The sequence below is a fragment of the Sebastes fasciatus genome, chromosome 19 (genome assembly GCF_043250625.1).
Source record: "Sebastes fasciatus isolate fSebFas1 chromosome 19, fSebFas1.pri, whole genome shotgun sequence".
Taxonomy (NCBI): Eukaryota; Metazoa; Chordata; class Actinopteri; order Perciformes; family Sebastidae; genus Sebastes; species Sebastes fasciatus.
In genome coordinates, this window is record NC_133813.1 from 5,246,731 (window position 1) to 5,265,302 (window position 18,572).

At 39.9% G+C, this 18,572-nt stretch overlaps 2 protein-coding genes across 2 annotated transcripts; both read left to right on the top strand.

The window, feature by feature from the left end:
* Positions 1-472: 472 nt before the first annotated feature.
* Positions 473-6,738, top strand: LOC141756836 (complement component C9-like). Its single transcript, XM_074616735.1, has 11 exons — positions 473-628; positions 733-823; positions 1,287-1,437; positions 1,519-1,660; positions 2,317-2,455; positions 2,584-2,805; positions 2,912-3,152; positions 3,279-3,404; positions 5,009-5,184; positions 5,914-6,148; positions 6,243-6,738. The coding sequence occupies exons 1-11, from the start codon at positions 555-557 to the stop codon at positions 6,398-6,400; spliced, it is 1,755 nt and encodes a 584-aa protein (XP_074472836.1). The 5' UTR covers positions 473-554; the 3' UTR covers positions 6,401-6,738.
* A 1,386-nt stretch (positions 6,739-8,124) lies between these two features.
* Positions 8,125-16,686, top strand: LOC141756838 (complement component C9-like). Its single transcript, XM_074616736.1, has 11 exons — positions 8,125-8,282; positions 8,387-8,477; positions 8,933-9,083; positions 9,165-9,306; positions 12,956-13,094; positions 13,222-13,443; positions 13,550-13,790; positions 13,917-14,039; positions 14,961-15,136; positions 15,861-16,095; positions 16,190-16,686. The coding sequence occupies exons 1-11, from the start codon at positions 8,209-8,211 to the stop codon at positions 16,345-16,347; spliced, it is 1,752 nt and encodes a 583-aa protein (XP_074472837.1). The 5' UTR covers positions 8,125-8,208; the 3' UTR covers positions 16,348-16,686.
* The last annotated feature ends 1,886 nt before the right edge of the window (positions 16,687-18,572 follow it).

Here is an 18,572-nt window from a genome sequence, read left to right on the forward strand (position 1 = left end):
TATTTGATGAGTTTCCTGTCATATTTTTTGCAGTAAGTGCTGGGAATTTGGAAGTACAATATAAATAATAATAATTGCAGCCAAAAAAAAATATAAGCATTAAAATATATTTTGGCCATATATATCTGTTAGAGAATTATGTGCACATCTATCAGTGTGAGTTTATGTGATTTATTGGTGTAGTTTCAATCGATGGAAAAGCACATAAAAGAACAGTTCACAGTTATATAAGAGTTTTGCAGAGATGGAGAGAAGAAATGAATCATCACTTTCACTGATTATTATGTTTTTGGAGAGGCTTTGCTCACACTGTGAAGAACACGATATACTGACTGGATGATAAAAATGTTTCAATTCAAACAAACACTTTAAACTCTGGTATTTGGAGTTTCCAAGCACTGAATCAATATCGCTGCTCCTGAAATCCAAACTATTGAATTTGACGGCAGCAGCGCTGTCCTTTTTGCAGCTGAATAATCATTGACAGAGACGCAGCTTAAAAGACATAACAGGGGACAGACACACAACACAATTTGTCTCTTCAAAGGTTCATCATGAGGATTGAGGTTGCTCTCCAGCTGGGCTTCTGTAGCCTGTGTCTAACCCTGACACTTCTTGGAGGAGGAATGTACGTATAGTTACTATTTCATTTACACAACAGCAAGGATCTTGTTTTTATTAAGGATTTGGTGCTAGAAAAAAAAGTTGCATCATTTAATATGTGTATTTCAGGGGAGTGGATCTTCCTGATCCACCAGCAGTTGACTGTCGTTATAGCCTCTGGTCAGAGTGGAGTTCATGTGATCCTTGCACGAAAATCAGAGTGAGTTAGAACTGTAGTCAGTGACTACAAAACTCAATTTTCAACTTAGGCTAATCACAATACAGTACTAGGGAGCCTTTGACAAACTGTGCTACCTTTAAATCCCATATTTAATGGTATTTAATTAAAGATTAATATATTAAACTAGTTCATTAGTTTAAATGGACTGGAAAGCTGAAGAAAACATTGTTTGTTGATGCTGCATTTTCCCTGTGCCCTTCAGATTGTCCATACATAAAGTGTGGCATTTAAATGTTCTTTTAACGTTTTATGTAAGGTCTATGAAAATCAGCCTTAAAGGGCACAAAATAAAGGTGTGTCACTTAATATAGCTGTTGCACAGTTTGGCAAAAGAGCCTTAAACTTCAAACCCTTTTTTTCTCAACTTGTTTCTCTGCTCTCCGTCTTTGTAAAAAAAGAAAAGAAATGCTCAACAAAGTTTGATATCATTTGTGATCCTCAGGCGCGTTCTCGGAGTGTAGAAGTGTTTGGCCAGTTTAAAGGTGCGTCGTGCCATGATTCAGTGGGGGACAGGCAGGCCTGTGTGACAGATGCTCCATGCGATCTACCGCCTCCACCTGAATGCTCCGCCTCAGAGTTCCAGTGCGAGTCAGGTACTTCAGCTTCTTTAAAGTCACCTACAGTGCCTTTCTCTTTATTAGAGCCTCATCAGCCAAACTCCCATCTCTACACAGGTTCTTGCATCAAGAATAGATTAGAGTGCAACGGGGACTATGACTGCGAGGACGGATCAGATGAGGACTGTGAGCCTCTGCGTAAACCCTGTACTTCGCAAGTCCAGGATACCAATGAACAAGGCAGGACAGCAGGATATGGGTAAGACGAAGTTATTAAAGATCCAGATCAGTTGAGAGTCAATTACAAAAGTAAAATCAAAGTTTTGTCACAGTAGAGAGCACTTACGTCATGTCTGAAGCTGAAATATGAAGCTAGAGCAGGGAGACAATTAGCTTAGCTAGTCACAGCTTTAATTATTAGCGCCCAAGCATGAAAGTGCCAAGGGCCCAATGGTGTCCCTGGCACTAAGTGCAAGGAAACCTATTATTACCTTATTTTTATTATTATTTTCCTGCTGCAGAATTGCATTTTTGAGGGGCTTGGGATGCACGAAAATCCCCAAAATTGGCACACGCTTCAGATCTGGTGAAAATTGTGTAGTTGTACAGTGATTGGTTCATGTGTGTTTAGCGAGCTCCATAGCACCCCCTAATGCGTGGGAGGCCTTATTTGGAACATAGTTGCTCCGAAATTCAAGAACTTTGATACCGACATTGCTCTAAAGACTGGAAGCAGGGAGAAACAGCTACAGCCTGACCCTGTCCAGAGGTAAAAGATGTTTCCTAAAATGTCGAACTATACCTTTAAGTACAATTAATAGAACCTGTACATTAGTATTATACTCAAGTACTTGTCTAACTTTAGAATTTCAGCTATAAGTAAGCATAACAGTCTTAACTGTGTCCCTGCACCAGAATCAACATCTTGGGTGCAGAGCCTCGGATGAACCCCTTCAACAATGATTACTTCAATGGGAGGTGTGATCGAGTGATGAATCCAAACTCCGGGAAGCACGACAGGCTTCCCTGGAACGTTGGTAGTTTCAGATATGAGGTTAGCCAAAATCATTTCTCCTATTTTATCCCCGAAGATGCATTTACTATCTGTATGTGCATTTGATGATGAATACACAGTATGTCAGTGAGGATTCTCTCTTCCCTTAACACTCCCCGTCTTTCCAGACTTTAGCGGAAGAAACCAGCTCCCAAGAAATCTATGAAAACACACACAGCCTCCTGAGGGAGGTGCTGAGAGAGATGAGTGTTAAAGTTGATGTTGGACTTTCCTTCAAATTCAAACCAAGTGAGGACTCCATGTCCGACAAGTCTTCAAAGGTGGATTTAGATTACCAAAACGAGAAGACAACAATGATCAATCAGGTCTCAGAGTACTCCACCATCAAGGTAAATGTCAGCCAGGGACAAGTAATCACATTACAATTTAGAAGTAGTTCATAAGCTAAGACAACATCCATCTGTACTTACTAATACTTCTCGCCTGCACTCTCAGAACAAGAGCTTTATGCGGGTGAAGGGCCGAGTGCAGCTGAGCACCTACAGGATGCGCTCCCGTGATCTCCAAATGGCCGATGAATTCTTGGAGCATGTGAAATCTTTGCCTGTGCAGTATGAGAAGGGGATTTATTTCGCCTTCCTGGAGGACTACGGAACTCACTACACCAAAAATGGGAAGACTGGCGGCGAATACGAGTTGATCTATGTTCTCAACCAGGACACCATCAAGGAAAGAAGTATGTGTACCCCAGCAAGCCTGTCTTTTCAAACTACTTGCTCTGAAGTTGATGTTCTCAAGTCACAATGTAGACTAAATTGAAAAGTGAAAAGTACTCATCCTCTACACTTCCTGATTCTTGCAGATCTCACAGAGAGAAAGATTCAAGAATGCATCAAATTAGGCATCACGGCAGACCTTGGAATCCCGGGTTTGGAAAAGGGACACCTGAAGCATGATGACTGTGATACTGTAACAAACAAAAACCAAGGTGGGTCCCAGTTTTACTTGATCACACGGAGACTGAGGAAAGCTTATAAAGTCAATATTGGTGCAGATTTTTCAAGTCTATCTTAATACAATACAATACTCACATACGTTGAAAGGGTTATTCGTTGCCCGAATCATTCCTCTTGCCCATACTGGCCATGAACCGATTCCTTCGTAGCACGACTACAATGTAAGACATTGGGGACAAAATCCTCGGCCCTTTTTCCATGCAACATTTCAATCTATAGTTCAAATAAAGCTAATATGAGGCCTCAGCAATCTGAGTTTGCCAAATTGAGTGGGTATCTTTGTCCAGCGGAGGTGGATGGGTCCAACAAACACAGGGCACCACTGTTCGTGTCCCGTGTCTTACATTTCACTTTTACGTTACAATCAGCTGTTAAGTTTGTGTCTCGTGTTCAGAACGTCAAGTCACATTTGCACTCTAAAAACTTAGTAGTTTTAAGCAAAACCATGTTGTTTTTTCATAAACCTAACTAAGTGGTTTTGTTGCCTAAACCTAAGCAAGTGTTTTTGTTTAATTCCCAACATTAAAGGGACTATTTGTAACTTTCAGAAATGCTTGTTAACAGCGACACCTGTGGCCGTTAAGTCAACGAAAGTCAGCTCGTGCTTGCTCGCTCTACAGAGACATGAACAAGCATCGCTCAAAACAGTGAGGCGACACACGTCAGCTAAAACCACAATATCACTCTATATTTCACCTGCTTGGCAGTAATGTTAGCTGACCAGACGAAGATCTCTCCATGAACATGATTTAGATCTGATCCTAGTGTTGGCTTTTCCTGCCTCACCCGCCCGCAGGGAGACACCGGCAACCGGAGCCTCTCCTCCGCTGCCTGCTTTCCTTCACTGACACAGCGCGCACCAACAGAGGTTTTCCGTGTCTTGTGAAGTGACGGGGCTTTCTTGCTGCAGAGCTCCGTCACTTCACAAGACACGGAAAACCTCTGTTGGTCTGGAGGAGCTCTAGCAGTTATTTCTGCACAAACGTCCACTGTACATTCACTAGATATTCTCAGAGCTAAACTAACTCTTCTGCAGTGTGTAGTGAGCGCGCGTTCACGTCTAGAGGTGGAGCGAGCTGAGCGAGAACACGTGCTCTGTCTGAGTTAAGGCAAGCAGGCAGAGGAGACGAGGCTCCGGCCACACGCGACCGCGCATATGCGAGCGCGGATGTGTCCCGACCAGGTACATTTATACGCTTAAAAAGTTACAAACAGTCCCTTTAAGCAGGCGTTTACTGCGACGGAAAAAGTGATGCCGAGGGGTCTGACACATCGTCGGTATGTGACGAGTTGGGATGAGAACGTGTTGGGTTGTCACATGTAGGTTTAGTCCCGTTGTTTCTCCTGGCAATGCAACTACCGAGACGTATCCCTCCGCCGCAGCTCAGCATGGAAAAGAATTTTGAATGAAAAGTATTGTAACTTTGAGAGACTGTATTAAGACAGACTTGCAAAAATCCAAACATAACCTCTCCTTTCTTATGAGTACATTATGCGCAGATACTGTGATGTGTATGAGTAAGGGTTTACAGTAACTGTGGAAAGCCACTAAATGTTTCCCTCTGTTGCTACACAGTTGATAGTCACGGAAAAGCAGCGGTGGACAAGGTGATTACATCAGTCAAAGGAGGCACTGTAGAAAGTGCCGTTACAATGCGGGCTAAACTGAATAAGGATGGAGTGATGGACCTCGCTACGTATCAGAACTGGGCCCGGAGCATCGCTGACGTCCCTGCGCTGCTCAGCAGTGAGGTAGCTATGGCAGATTGGTGAACCACATCTTGATAGGTGTCACGCTATGATGACAATGTTTTCAGCAATGCTAGCAGCGTGGCAATGTCAGTCTACCACCAGATTGTCACATAGGAAATGTTAAACTACTGTACCAGAGACTTAAAATTAATTATCGTACGTGAGTCATAACCACGATAACAAGTAGTGTCATTTTACAAAACACGTATTTAAACAACTTTTTGACACACCTAGAAATCTAACCACATCGCTTTATTTAAAAAAAACAAGCTGACGAAGGGTGTACATAAGTCCATCAGTCTGACAATGTGTATAATAGCCAAAATATCTTATTCAGCATTGAGTTGCATTTAGCTCCATCCTCCATCCTCCATCCTGTTACTTCTGGTTGCAAAAACCAACATGGCGACGGCCAAAATGCCGAGCTCAAGGCTTCAAAACGGCAGTCCACAAACAAATGGGTGACGTCCCTGGGTCTACGTCCACTTCTGATATATATTATCTATGGTGCTAACAAACTAAAGATGGTGAACGTGGTAAAAATGATACCTGCTAAACATCAACATATTGGCATGTGCCCATAAGTACATCCTCACAGAGCTGCTAGCATAGCTGTAGACTCTTGTTATAAGACACAAGGCAAATAAATGATGCAATATCATTTCATATATATATAATATCATATTCCAGCAAGTGAAATTGTCCTCATATTCTGTTTTTTTCTGGCAGCCTGAGCCCATCTATAACTTAGTTCCATTAGCTATGCCAGACGCTAACGCCAGGATAGCCAACCTGAGGCAGGCCACCGCGGACTACGTGGCAGAGTACAACGGGTGCAAGTGTAATCCTTGTCAAAACGGAGGCACTCTAGCTCTGATGGATGGGAACTGTATGTGCCTGTGCCCTCACCTGTATGAAGGCATGGCCTGCCAGAATTACATGAGTGATAAAGCTAAACACCCAGGTAAGAGTACATACAGCATCCCAACATACTAACAAGGCCATTCATATCACTTTAGGTCATTTTTATTGGTGTTCATTTTGACAATGTTTTGCAGGTACCAGACCTACTGTCAATCAGGAAGGTAACTGGTCGTGCTGGTCTAGCTGGTCCAGCTGTAGCGGAGGGAAACACACCAGGACACGCGGCTGTAACACAGCTGGGCTCCTTGGAGCTGTGTGCAGAGGAGACACCAGCAGTGAAGAACACTGCTAAGCAGATGCATGACCATTGATCAATCCCCCCCTCTCTCTGACATGTCTAAAAAAAGAAATCTACAAAAATGTCTGTCTTTACATGCTTAGTCAGGAGAACAGAGCCATCTTCAGGTTGGTAATAGATAATGCAGGTCATAAAATTACACTTTGTTTTGTTTTTTTGATGTTTGTTGTCATTTAAATGTATGTAGTTTGAGATCAACTGTAAATGTAAATAGATTTAGTAGAAAATAAGCTCTGTGAAACATAAAGGATCCATCAGCACACAAGTCTTCTGGGTTTTAGTACAAATGGAACAACTTTAATGAACATTAAAAGCTACAAAAGAAGAATAAAGTGTAACGTGTATCATTTTAATATAGATGAAGGTGCCACAGTCCTCCTCTGTATACTGTACACTTTGATGTTTGAAGTAAATCAACACCATCATTTAAGTGCCTGAACCCTGTAAGTTCTTTTCATTTGTCGCAACTTAAAAGGTTATATTGATAACATTTTTATCTAGATAAATAATGTTAGTTCATTTGTTGAATGTTTGAAAATAAACTTCTGGCCATATCGTACACATTGCACCTTTAATAAGTCTTACATTTAGATCCAAAAGAGCTTTGACTACAACCAACACAGTGTCTGAGTTAAAATAGTGCTGGCTGAAGTATGTATTAATGGGCTAATAACTCATCTTTAAAAGCATGAACACATTCCAGCTTCCTGTGCCTCTGAGGACTGAATGGGTACAGAAAATGAACAAATAACCAAAAATATAATTTAAACAAACACATTTGTATTATAATATGTGCTGCCAAGTATTGTAATGACCAGCTCCATTATTTGTATTGCGTGTTAAAGTTTTATATTACTCTTGATATAGTTTGTCTGGTACTGTCTGTTGATTGTGTGCCAATTGTATATATACATAATTATTTATTTATAATTATTTATATATATGTATTTATATATATATTTATGATTATTTATTTATAATTATTTATATTTATATTTATTTACAATTATTTGTATATAATGTGGTCGTTCTTGGACCCTGAATCACTAATTCACATAATTTAAACCGCACATTTTATTCATTTTTTAGCTTCTGAAATATGTAATTAATAAATCAAACTAGATGTAATGCTAAATAACAAAACTAAAGATCCACAGGTTGCAGTCATTTATATTCATGTTGTTCCACAACTTCAATATGGTTTCAAATTTGACACTTTCTTGGTGTCAATTAATTAGTTTTTGAGTTATTTGATGAGTTTCCTGTCATATTTTTTGCAGTAAGTGCTGGGAATTTGGAAGTACAATATAAATAATAATAATTGCAGCCAAATAAAAATATAAGCATTAAAATATATTTTGGCCATACATATCTGTTAGAGAATTATGTGCACATCTATCAGTGTGAGTTTATGTGATTTATTGGTGTAGTTTCAATCGATGGATAAGCACATAAAAGAACAGTTCACAGTTATATAAGAGTTTTGCAGAGATGGAGAGAAGAAATGAATCATCACTTTCACTGATTATTATGTTTTTGGAGAGGCTTTGCTCACACTGTGAAGAACACGATATACTGACTGGATGATAAAAATGTTTCAATTCAAACAAACACTTTAAACTCTGGTATTTGGAGTTTCCAAGCACTGAATCAATATCGCTGCTCCTGAAATCCAAACTATGGACTTTGAGGACAGCAGCGCTGTTTTTTTTTGCAGCTGAATAATCATTGACAGAGACGCAGCTTAAAAGACATAACAGGGGACAGACGCACAACACAATTTGTCTCTTCAAAGGTTCATCATGAGGATTGAGGTTGCTCTCCAGCTGGGCTTCTGTAGCCTGTGTCTAACCCTGACACTTCTTGGAGGAGGAATGTACGTATCGTTACTATTTCATTTACACAACAGCAAGGATCTTGTTTTAATTAAGGATTTGGTGCTAGAAAAAAAAGTTGCATCATTTAATATGTGTATTTCAGGGGAGTGGATCTTCCTGATCCACCAGCAGTTGACTGTCGTTATAGCCTCTGGTCAGAGTGGAGTTCATGTGATCCTTGCACGAAAATCAGAGTGAGTCCATTAAAACTGTAGTCAGTGACTACAAAACTCAATTTTCAACTTAGGCTAATCACAATACAGTACTAGGGAGCTTGTGACAAACTGTGCTACCTTTAAATCCCATATTTAAAGGTATTTAATTAAAGATTAATATATTAAACTAGTTCATTAGTTTAAATGGACTGGAAAGCTGAAGAAAACATTGTTGATACTGCATTTTCCCTGTGCCCTTCAGATTGTCCATACATAAAGTGTGGCATTTAAATGTTCTTTTAAGGTTTTATGTAAGGTCTGTGAAAATCAGCCTTAAAAGGCACAAAATAAAGGTAATATATATATGTTACACAGTTTGGCAAAAGAGCCTTAAACTTCAAACCCTTTTTTTCTCAACTTGTTTCTCTGCTCTCTGCCTTTGTAAAAAAAAAAAAAAATGCTCAACAAAGTCTGATATCATTTGTGATCCTCAGGCGCGTTCTCGGAGTGTAGAAGTGTTTGGCCAGTTTAATGGCGAGTCGTGCCATGATTCAGTGGGGGACAGGCAGGCCTGTATGACGGATGCTCCATGCGAGCTACCGCCTCCACCTGAATGCTCCGCCTCAGAGTTCCAGTGCGAGTCAGGTACTTCAGCTTCTTTAAAGTCACCTACAGTGCCTTTCTCTTTATTAGAGCCTCATCAGCCAAACTCACATCTCTACACAGGTTCTTGCATCAAGAAGAGATTAGAGTGCAACGGGGACTATGACTGCGAGGACGGATCAGATGAGGACTGTGAGCCTCTGCGTAAACCCTGTACTTCGCAAGTCCAGGATAGCAATGAACAAGGCAGGACAGCAGGATACGGGTAAGACGGAGTTATTAAAGATCCAGATCAGTTGAGAGTCAATATATGAAAGTAAAATCAAAATATTGTCACAGTGGAGAGCACTGACGTCATGTCTGAAGCTGAAATATGAAGCTAGAGCCAGGAGACAATTAGCTTAGCTAGTCGCAGCTTTAATTATTAGTGCCCAAGCACGAAAGTGCCAAGGGCCCAATGGTGTTGTAGGGATTTGGCTGTAACTGGTTTTGGTTATTAGCAAATTAATTAATAAATAATAATAGAATTATTAATATTAATAAAGATTATCAATAAACATTAATAATAAACGGGGCACCACCCTGGAATCAGGGACCAATAACCAAAACGTTAATATAGTCTCATTATATATGCTAAAATATCAATTTGGAACGTTGATTAATAAATTAATTAATAACTATAACCAAAATAAATAGTAAAGGTTGAAGGATATCGGAGTTCTTGACATAGCAGAGGTTGGCATTATTCACTCTTGTACAACATTAAAGAGACAAGCATGTATATTCCACAAACATTTATTTTCAAGATAATAAAGGTTTTAAACACAATATTAATCTAACTAAATAACTAAACTAAACAAACCAAACAAAGTGTGTGTGTGAGAGAGAGAGAGAGAGAGAGAGAGAGAGAGAGAGAGAGAGAGAGAGAGAAAGAGAGAGAGAGAGAGAGAGAGAGAGAGAGACAAGATGGCTTCTTAAGATTATCTGAAGCTGTATGTTTATGTTTAACTAATTCACAGTTTATGTATGTGATCTTAATGTGTGTTAGATATGCAGTGGGTTAGAAAAGATGGTTAGTTTGCATGCAAGACCTTGTCTATGTGAAGCATAAACTAAACACATCAGATGTGGCGGAGCCACCTACCCAAATATCAAATACAGATAAATCACCACAGTCAAACTCAATGAATAACATTAAACCAAATCAATACAAGTACATTCTAGAAATCAAAGTTGAACAGTCTTGCTCAGCCATGTGCGATTGCTAATGCTAAAGTAAGCCCAGTACATTACCAATCCATGGAAGAGAAGGGTTTGTAATTCCATGGGTTGAAGTTGTGGTTCCAAGTCAAAGATGTCGTCTTTGCTATGCTCCAATCAAGTTGCTGCTTGAAGTTAGTTGGTCAAAGGCAGGCTCTCGCGTCGTCTGCCTTTTTGGTTCCTTGTGTTCTTAGGCTGTTTCCTAACGGGCCATAAATCAGAAGCAGAACTGCTTTGCAGCTTCTGGAGAGTAGCAGCTTCTGGAGAGTACAGCCAGGTACAAGCTCTCTCTGTTACACAGGGCCGGTGGCACGCTGTGTCATTAAAGGAACGCTTAGATTAACAGCAAAATATGACAACTAGACCAGATTGCATTGAATACTTGGTATTCAAATGCTGAACCAAAATTATTTCAAGTTCTACAGCGTAGGTCAACTTGAATTAGCAGCAAAAGCAATCTCTTAAAATTAACACTATGAAGGCTTAAAGTGTTAATCATCAAAATCTCTCAAATAAACAATTCTAACCACAATTTACTTGTTTAAAAGTACAGCTGGACTTCTACTCCTGTGGAAGACTAGTGGTGTAGAATGTTAACAATTTTGGTTTGTTTAGAAGTGGAATATGACATTTTTTACCAAAAATTATGCTGAAAATTAATATTGTACAATTATGAACAATATGCCAACAATAATATTATGCCTCACACGGGGCACCATTATGTAGGGATTTGGCTGTAACTGGTTTTGGTTATTAGCAAATTAATTAATAAATAATAATAGAATTATTAATATTAATAAAGATTATCAATAAACAATAATAAACGGGGCACCACCCTAGAATCAGGGACCAATAACCAAAACGTTAATATAGTCTCATTATATATGCTAAACTATCAATTTGGAACGTTGATTAATAATTAAATTAATAACTATAACCAAAATAGATAGTAAAGGTTGAAGGATATCGGAGTTCTTGACATAGCAGAGGTTGGCATTATTCACTCTTGTACAACATTAAAGAGACAAGCATGTATATTCCACAAACATTTATTTACAAGATAATAAAGGTTTTAAACACAATATTAATCTAACTAAATAACTAAACTAAACAAACCAAACAAAGTGTGTGTGTGTGTGAGAGAGAGAGAGAGAGAGAGAGAGAGAGAGAGAGAGAGAGAGAGAGAGAGAGAGAGAGAGAGAGAGAGAGAGAGAGAGAGAGAGAGAGAAGATGGCTTCTTGTCTCAAGATGTCTGCCTACAGACAAATAGCGAGCACTGTAATACTACAAAGATGGCGGGATCAAAGATGGCTGCCAGCATGTCACCACATGACCTCTTTGTTCTTCGGAGCACATGTGCTCATGAAGGACAGAGAGGGGGAGGAGGGGGTGGGGGGGGGGGGTGATGTGGGGGTTAAGATTATCTGAAGCTGTATGTTTATGTTTAAATAATTCACAGTTTATGTATGTGATCTTAATGTGTGTTAGATATGCAGTGGGTTAGAAAAGATGGTTAGTTTGCATGCAAGACCTTGTCTATGTGAAGCATAAACTAAACACATCAGATGTGGCGAAGCCACCTACCCAAATATCAAATATAGATAAATCACCACAGTCAAACTCAATGAATAACATTAAACCAAATCAATACAAGTACATTCTAGAAATCAAAGTTGAACAGTCTTGCTCAGCCATGTGCGATTGCTAATGCTAAGGTAAGCCCAGTACATTACCAATCCATGGAAGAGAAGGGTTTGTAATTCCATGGGTTGAAGTTGTGGTTCCAAGTCAAAGATGTCGTCTTTGCTATGCTCCAATCAAGTTGTTGCTTGAAGTTAGTTGGTCAAAGGCAGGCTTTCGCGTCGTCTGCCTTTTTGGTTCCTTGTGTTCTTAGGCTGTTTCCTAACGGGCCATAGATCAGAAGCAGAACTGCTTTGCAGGTTCTGGAGAGTAGCAGCTTCTGGAGAGTAGCAGCTCACCTCAAGCAGGTCAGGAGGTGAGGAGATGAAGAGCAGAAAAAGGAGGAACAAAGAGATTCCTCTGGTTTTGTTCTGGGTGATTTTCACACCTCTGTGTGAAATGCTACAGTAGCCAATGGCAGCTGAGCTGAGTCCAGGGTCAAGGATCATGTTACTGAGTTCATGTGGTCACTTGTCACCAGCCATTTTGCTGGGTCCTTACAGTGTCCTAGGCACTAAGTGCAAGGAAACCTATTGTTTTTGTAAAGATTATTACTATTATTATTATTTTCCTGCTGCAGAATTGCATTTTTGAGGGGCTTGGGATGCACGAAAATCCCAAAAATTGGCACACGCTTCAGAACTGATGAAAATTGTGTAGTTGTACAGTGATTGGTTCATGTGTGTTTAGCGAGCTCCATAGCACCCCCTAATGCGTGGGAGGCCTTATTTGGAACAAAGTTGCTCTGAAATTCAAGAACTTTGATACCCACATTGTTCTAAAGACTGGAAGCAGGGAGAAACAGCTACAGCCTGACTCTGTCCAAAGGTAAAGAATGTTTCCCAAAATGTCGAACTATACCTTTAAGTACAATTAATAGAACCTGTACATTAGTATTATAATCGAGTACTTGTCTAACGTTAGAATTTCAGCTATAATTAAGCATAACAGTCTTAACTGTGTCCCTGCACCAGAATCAACATCTTGGGTGCAGAGCCTCGGATGAACCCCTTCAACAATGATTACTTCAATGGGAGGTGTGATCGAGTGATGAATCCAAACTCCGGGAAGCACGACAGGCTTCCCTGGAACGTTGGTAGTTTCAGATATGAGGTTAGCCAAAATCATTTCTCCTATTTTATCCTGTAGAAGCATTCACTACGTGTATGTGCATTTGATGATGAATACACAGTATGTCAGTGAGGATTCTGTCTTCCCTTAACGCTCCCCGTCTTTCCAGACTTTAGCGGAAGAAACCAACTCCAAAGAAATCTATGAAGACACACACAGCCTCCTGAGGGAGATGCTGAGAGAGATGAGTGTTAAAGTTGATGTTGGACTTTCCTTCAAATTCAAACCAAGTGAGGAGTCCATGTCCAACAAGTCTTCAATGGTGGATTTAGATTACCAATTAGAGAAGAAAACAATGATCAAGAATATCTCAGAGTACTCCACCATTAAGGTAAATGTCAGCCAGGGACAAGTAATCACATTACAATTTAGAAGTACTTCATAAGCTAAGACAACATCCATCTGTACTTACTAATACTTCTCGCCTGCACTAACAGAACAAGAGCTTTATGCGGGTGAAGGGCCGAGTGCAGCTGAGCACCTACAAGATGCGCTCCCGTGATCTCCAAATGGCTGATGAATTCTTGGAGCATGTGAAATCTTTGCCTGTGCAGTATGAGAAGGGGATTTATTTCGCCTTCCTGGAGGACTACGGAACTCACTACACCAAAAATGGGAAGACTGGCGGCGAATATGAGTTGATCTATGTTCTCAACCAGGACACCATCAAGGCAAGAAGTATGTGTACCCCAGCAAGCCTGTCTTTTCAAACTACTTGCTCTGAAGTTGATGTTCTCAAGACACAATGTAGACTAAATTGAAAAGTGAAAAGTGCTCATCCTCTACACTTCCTGATTCTTGCAGATCTCACAGAGAGAAAGATTCAAGAATGCATCACATTAGGCATCACGGCAGACTTTGGCAAGAGTTTGGACAAGGGACACGTGAACCATACCGGCTGTGATAATGTAACAAACAAAAACCAAGGTGGGCTCTCCCAATTTTACCTGATCACACTGAGACTGAGGAAAGCTTATAAGTCAATATTGGTGCAGATTTTTCAAGTCTATCTTAATACAATACAATACTCACATACGTTGAAAGGGTTATTCGTTGCCCGAATCATTCCTCTTGCCCATACTGGCCATGAACCGATTCCTTCGTAGCACGACTACAATGTAAGACATTGGGGACAAAATCCTCGGCCCTTTTTTCATGCAACATTTCATTCTATAGTTCAAATAAAGCTAATATGAGGCCTCAGCAATCTGAGTTTGCCAAATTGAGTGGGTATCTTTGTCCAGCGGAGGTGGATGGGTACAACAAACACAGGGCTTTCATCCAGGAGACCGCTGTTCGTGTCCCGTGTCTTACGTTTCACTTTTACGTTACAATCAGCTGTTAAGTTTGTGTCCCGTGTTCAGAACGTCAAGTCACATTTGCACTGTAAAAACGTAGTAGTTTTAAGCAAAACCATGTTGTTTTTTCATAAACCTAACTAAGTGGTTTTGTTGCCTAAACCTAAGCAAGTGTTTTTGTTTAATTCCCAACATTAAGCAGGCGTTTACTGCGACGGAAAAAGTGATGCCGAGGGGTCTGACACATCGTCGGTATGTGACGAGTTGGGATGAGAACGTGTTGGGTTGTCACATGTAGGTTTAGTCCCGTTGTTTCTCCTGGCAATGCAACTACCGAGACGTATCCCTCCGCCGCAGCTCAGCATGGAAAAGAATTTTGAATGAAAAAGATTGTAACTTTGAGAGACTGTATTAAGACAGATTTGCAAAAATCCAAACATAACTTCTCCTTTCTTATGAGTACATTATGCGCAGATACTGTGATGTGTATGAGTAAGGGTTTACAGTAACTGTGGAAAGCCACTAAATGTTTCCCTCTGTTGCTACACAGTTGATATTCACGGAAAAGCAGCGGTGGACAAGGTGATGACATCAGTCAAAGGAGGCACTGTAGAAAGTGCCGTTACAATGCGGGCTAAACTGAATAAGGATGGAGTGATGGACATCGCTACCTATCAGAACTGGGCCCGGAGCATCGCTGATGTCCCTGCGCTGCTCAGCAGTGAGGTAGCTATGGCAGATTGGTGAACCACATCTTGATAGGTGTCATGCTATGATGACAATGTTTTTAGCAATGCTAGCAGCGTGGCAATGTCAGTCTACCACCAGATTGTCACATAGGAAATGTTAAACTACCGTACCAGAGACTTAAAATGATCGTACGTGAGTCATAACCACGATAACAAGTAGTCTTAAGTGTGTCATTTTACAAAACACGTATTTAAACAACTTTTTGACACACCTAGAAATCTATCCACATCGCTTTATTTAAAAACACAAGCTGACGAAGGTTGTACATATATCCATCAGTCTGACAATGTGTATAATAGCCAAAATATCTTATTCAGCATTGAGTTGCATTTAGCTCCATCCTCTCGTGTTACTTCTGGTTGCAAAAACCAACATGGCGACGGCCAAAATGCCGAACTCAAGGCTTCAAAACGGCAGTCCACAAACAAATGGGTGACGTCCCTAGGTCTACGTCCACTTCTGATATATATTATCTATGGTGTTAACAAACTAAAGATGGTGAACGTGGTAAAAATGATACCTGCTAAACATCAACATATTGGCATGTGCCCATAAGTACATCCTCACAGAGCTGCTAGCATAGCTGTAGACTCTTGTTATAAGACACACGGCAAATAAAAGATGTAATATCATTTCATATATATATAATATCATATTCCAGCAAGTGAAATGGTCCTCATATTCTGTTTTTTTCTGGCAGCCTGAGCCCATCTATAACTTAGTTCCATTAGCTATGCCAGACGCTAACGCCAGGATAGCCAACCTGAGGCAGGCCACCGCGGACTACGTGGCAGAGTACAACGGGTGCAAGTGTAATCCTTGTCAAAACGGAGGCACTCTAGCTCTGATGGATGGGAACTGTATGTGCCTGTGCCCTCACCTGTATGAAGGCATGGCCTGCCAGAATTACAAGGGTGATAACGCTAAACACCCAGGTAAGAGTACATACAGCATCCCAACATACTAACAAGGCCATTCATATCACTTTAGGTCATTTTTATTGGTGTTAATTTTGACAATGTTTTGCAGGTACCAGACCTACTGTCAATCAGGAAGGTAACTGGTCGTGCTGGTCTAGCTGGTCCAGCTGTAGCGGAGGGAAACACACCAGGACACGCGGCTGTAACACAGCTGGGCTCCTTGGAGCTGTGTGCAGAGGAGACACCAGCAGTGAAGAACACTGCTAAGCAGATGCATGACCATTTATCAATCCCCCCCTCTCTCTGACATGTCTAAAAGATAGAAATCTAAAGATGTTTCTGTCTTTACATGCTTAGTCAGGAGAACAGAGCCATCTTCAGGTTGGTAATAGATAATGCAGGTCATAAAATTACACTTTGTTTAGTTTTTTTGATGTTTGTTGTCATTTAAATGTATGTAGTTTGAAATCAACTGTAAATGTAAATAGATTTAGTAGAAAATAAGCTCTGTGAAACATAAAGGATCCATCAGCACACAAGTCTTCTGGGTTTTAGTACAAATGGAACAACTTTAATGAACATTAAAAGCTACAAAAGATGAATAAAGTATAACGTGTATCATTTTAATATAGATGAAGGTGCCACAGTCCTCCTCTGTAAACTGTACACTTTGATGTTTGAAGTAAATCAACACCATCATTTAAGTGCCTGAACCCTGTAAGTTCTTTTCATTTGCCGCAACTTAAAAGGTTATATTGATAACATTTTTATGTAGATAAATAATGTTAGTTCATTTGTTGAATGTTTGAAAATAAACTTCTGGCCATATCGTACACATTGCACCTTTAATAAGTCTTACATTTAGATCCAAAAGAGCTTTGACTACAAACAACACAGTGTCTGAGTTAAAATAGTGCTGGCTGAAGTATGTATTAATGGGCTAATAACTCATCTTTAAAAGCATGAACACATTCCAGCTGGCCGTGCTGTGCAAATGAGAACCAGATGAGTCGAAGCAGAGAACTGACATATAGGACAACTAGAGTTTAAGGTGTTGGACATAAACACGACGTAAAGGAAGACATTATTATGTGCATTTTTATTTATTTTTTATTTACGGCTCCTGAAACCACTTTCACATGAACTCATAAATGTTATGATGATTTTCCATACTTGCGTAATTTGGGAACCGGAGCCAGTTTTTTTTTTGTGGGAGACGCTTCAGTGAATTTGGAAGTCTTCAAGTGGAAACAAAAGCAGAACCATTATACAGTGTTTTTTTCCACACAAGGCCAATGCAAATTGTACAGGGGGGGATGGGGGGGGGGAGACTCATTAAATACAAACTAAGTATATCTGCCTTAAATGAACTGAATTTCTGTGATGTTAACATATGATGGGGCAAATCATTCAAATTACTATAAACAAGTCCAATGACAGCAAGAACTTGAAATGAAGATGAAAATACAATCTATATGGGGGCATGTGTTGGATTTAACAGCCAGTTTGTGAAATAGTCACACAATTTAATGTATTGATTTGTGTACATAGACATAGAATTTCACATTTTGTTTTTTGATGGTCAGTGCGAAATCAGTTAGTATGTAATCCACGTAATTCTGAACCAGGAAGTCAAAAAATACAGGAGACCGGTGTTCCTGTCCCTTTTGAAATCAATTATTTTAACCCAAACTAAGTAGTTTTTGTCACGTAACTTCCGTATTTAAGTTACACCACTTCCAGTTTTTTAAAACCCAAACTTTGATCTTTTCCTAAACCTAACTAAGTAGTTTGTTTCCTAACCCTAATAAAGTCGATCTTTTCCTAAACCTAACTAAGTAGTTTGTTTCCTAACCCTCATCAAGTCGATCTTTTCCTAAACCTAACTAAGTAGTTTGTTTCCTAACCCTAATAAAGATGATCTTTTCCTAAACCTAACTAAGTAGTTTGTTTCCTAACCTTAACCAAGTTGATCTTTTCCTAAACCTAAGTAGTTGTATTTTGAAAAGACTGGAGCGGATATTGACACATGCGTCACGTGTTACTGGACATACGTAGGAAAACACACAAGAAATAAGTTGTTGAAAGTCGTGCTGAGCGTTCGTGACTATTTCAACTGCCGTGAGACTGTTTTGGATTTACATGGAGAGACAAATATCAAATAATAGACCTTTTGAGATGTCACAGTAGGAAAATCACAGTTGTTACTATATATTTGCTGAGAAAAGGGTCTATTAAAATCATTACCACTGGGTTATTGCTTTCATGCTTGCGGATTTGCTTCCACAGTGGGCAGAAAGGATGACTGTCATATTTGCTTAGCTCAACAGCCTTTGATTCCCATGTTTGCTCATGGATTTAGTCATTTAGCGCCAACACTGCAAGCATGACTGGAGATCCTCGTGCCATGAGGAGGCCTTGTTCAGCAAACAGCAGTGAGTGTATGGCTACAGCCTTGCGCAATTTAGGATTTAGGAATGTGCACAGACCTG

Bases quoted from the DNA above. Each gene is read 5' to 3' on its own strand.
- LOC141756836 (XM_074616735.1), top strand. From the start codon at position 555: ATGAGGATTGAGGTTGCTCTCCAGCTGGGCTTCTGTAGCCTGTGTCTA. The intron at 629-732 runs GTACGTATAGTT...TGTGTATTTCAG, and splicing joins ACACTTCTTGGAGGAGGAAT to GGGAGTGGATCTTCCTGATC. The intron at 1,438-1,518 runs GTACTTCAGCTT...ATCTCTACACAG, and splicing joins AGAGTTCCAGTGCGAGTCAG to GTTCTTGCATCAAGAATAGA.
- LOC141756838 (XM_074616736.1), top strand. From the start codon at position 8,209: ATGAGGATTGAGGTTGCTCTCCAGCTGGGCTTCTGTAGCCTGTGTCTA. The intron at 8,283-8,386 runs GTACGTATCGTT...TGTGTATTTCAG, and splicing joins ACACTTCTTGGAGGAGGAAT to GGGAGTGGATCTTCCTGATC. The intron at 16,096-16,189 runs GTAAGAGTACAT...AATGTTTTGCAG, and splicing joins TGATAACGCTAAACACCCAG to GTACCAGACCTACTGTCAAT.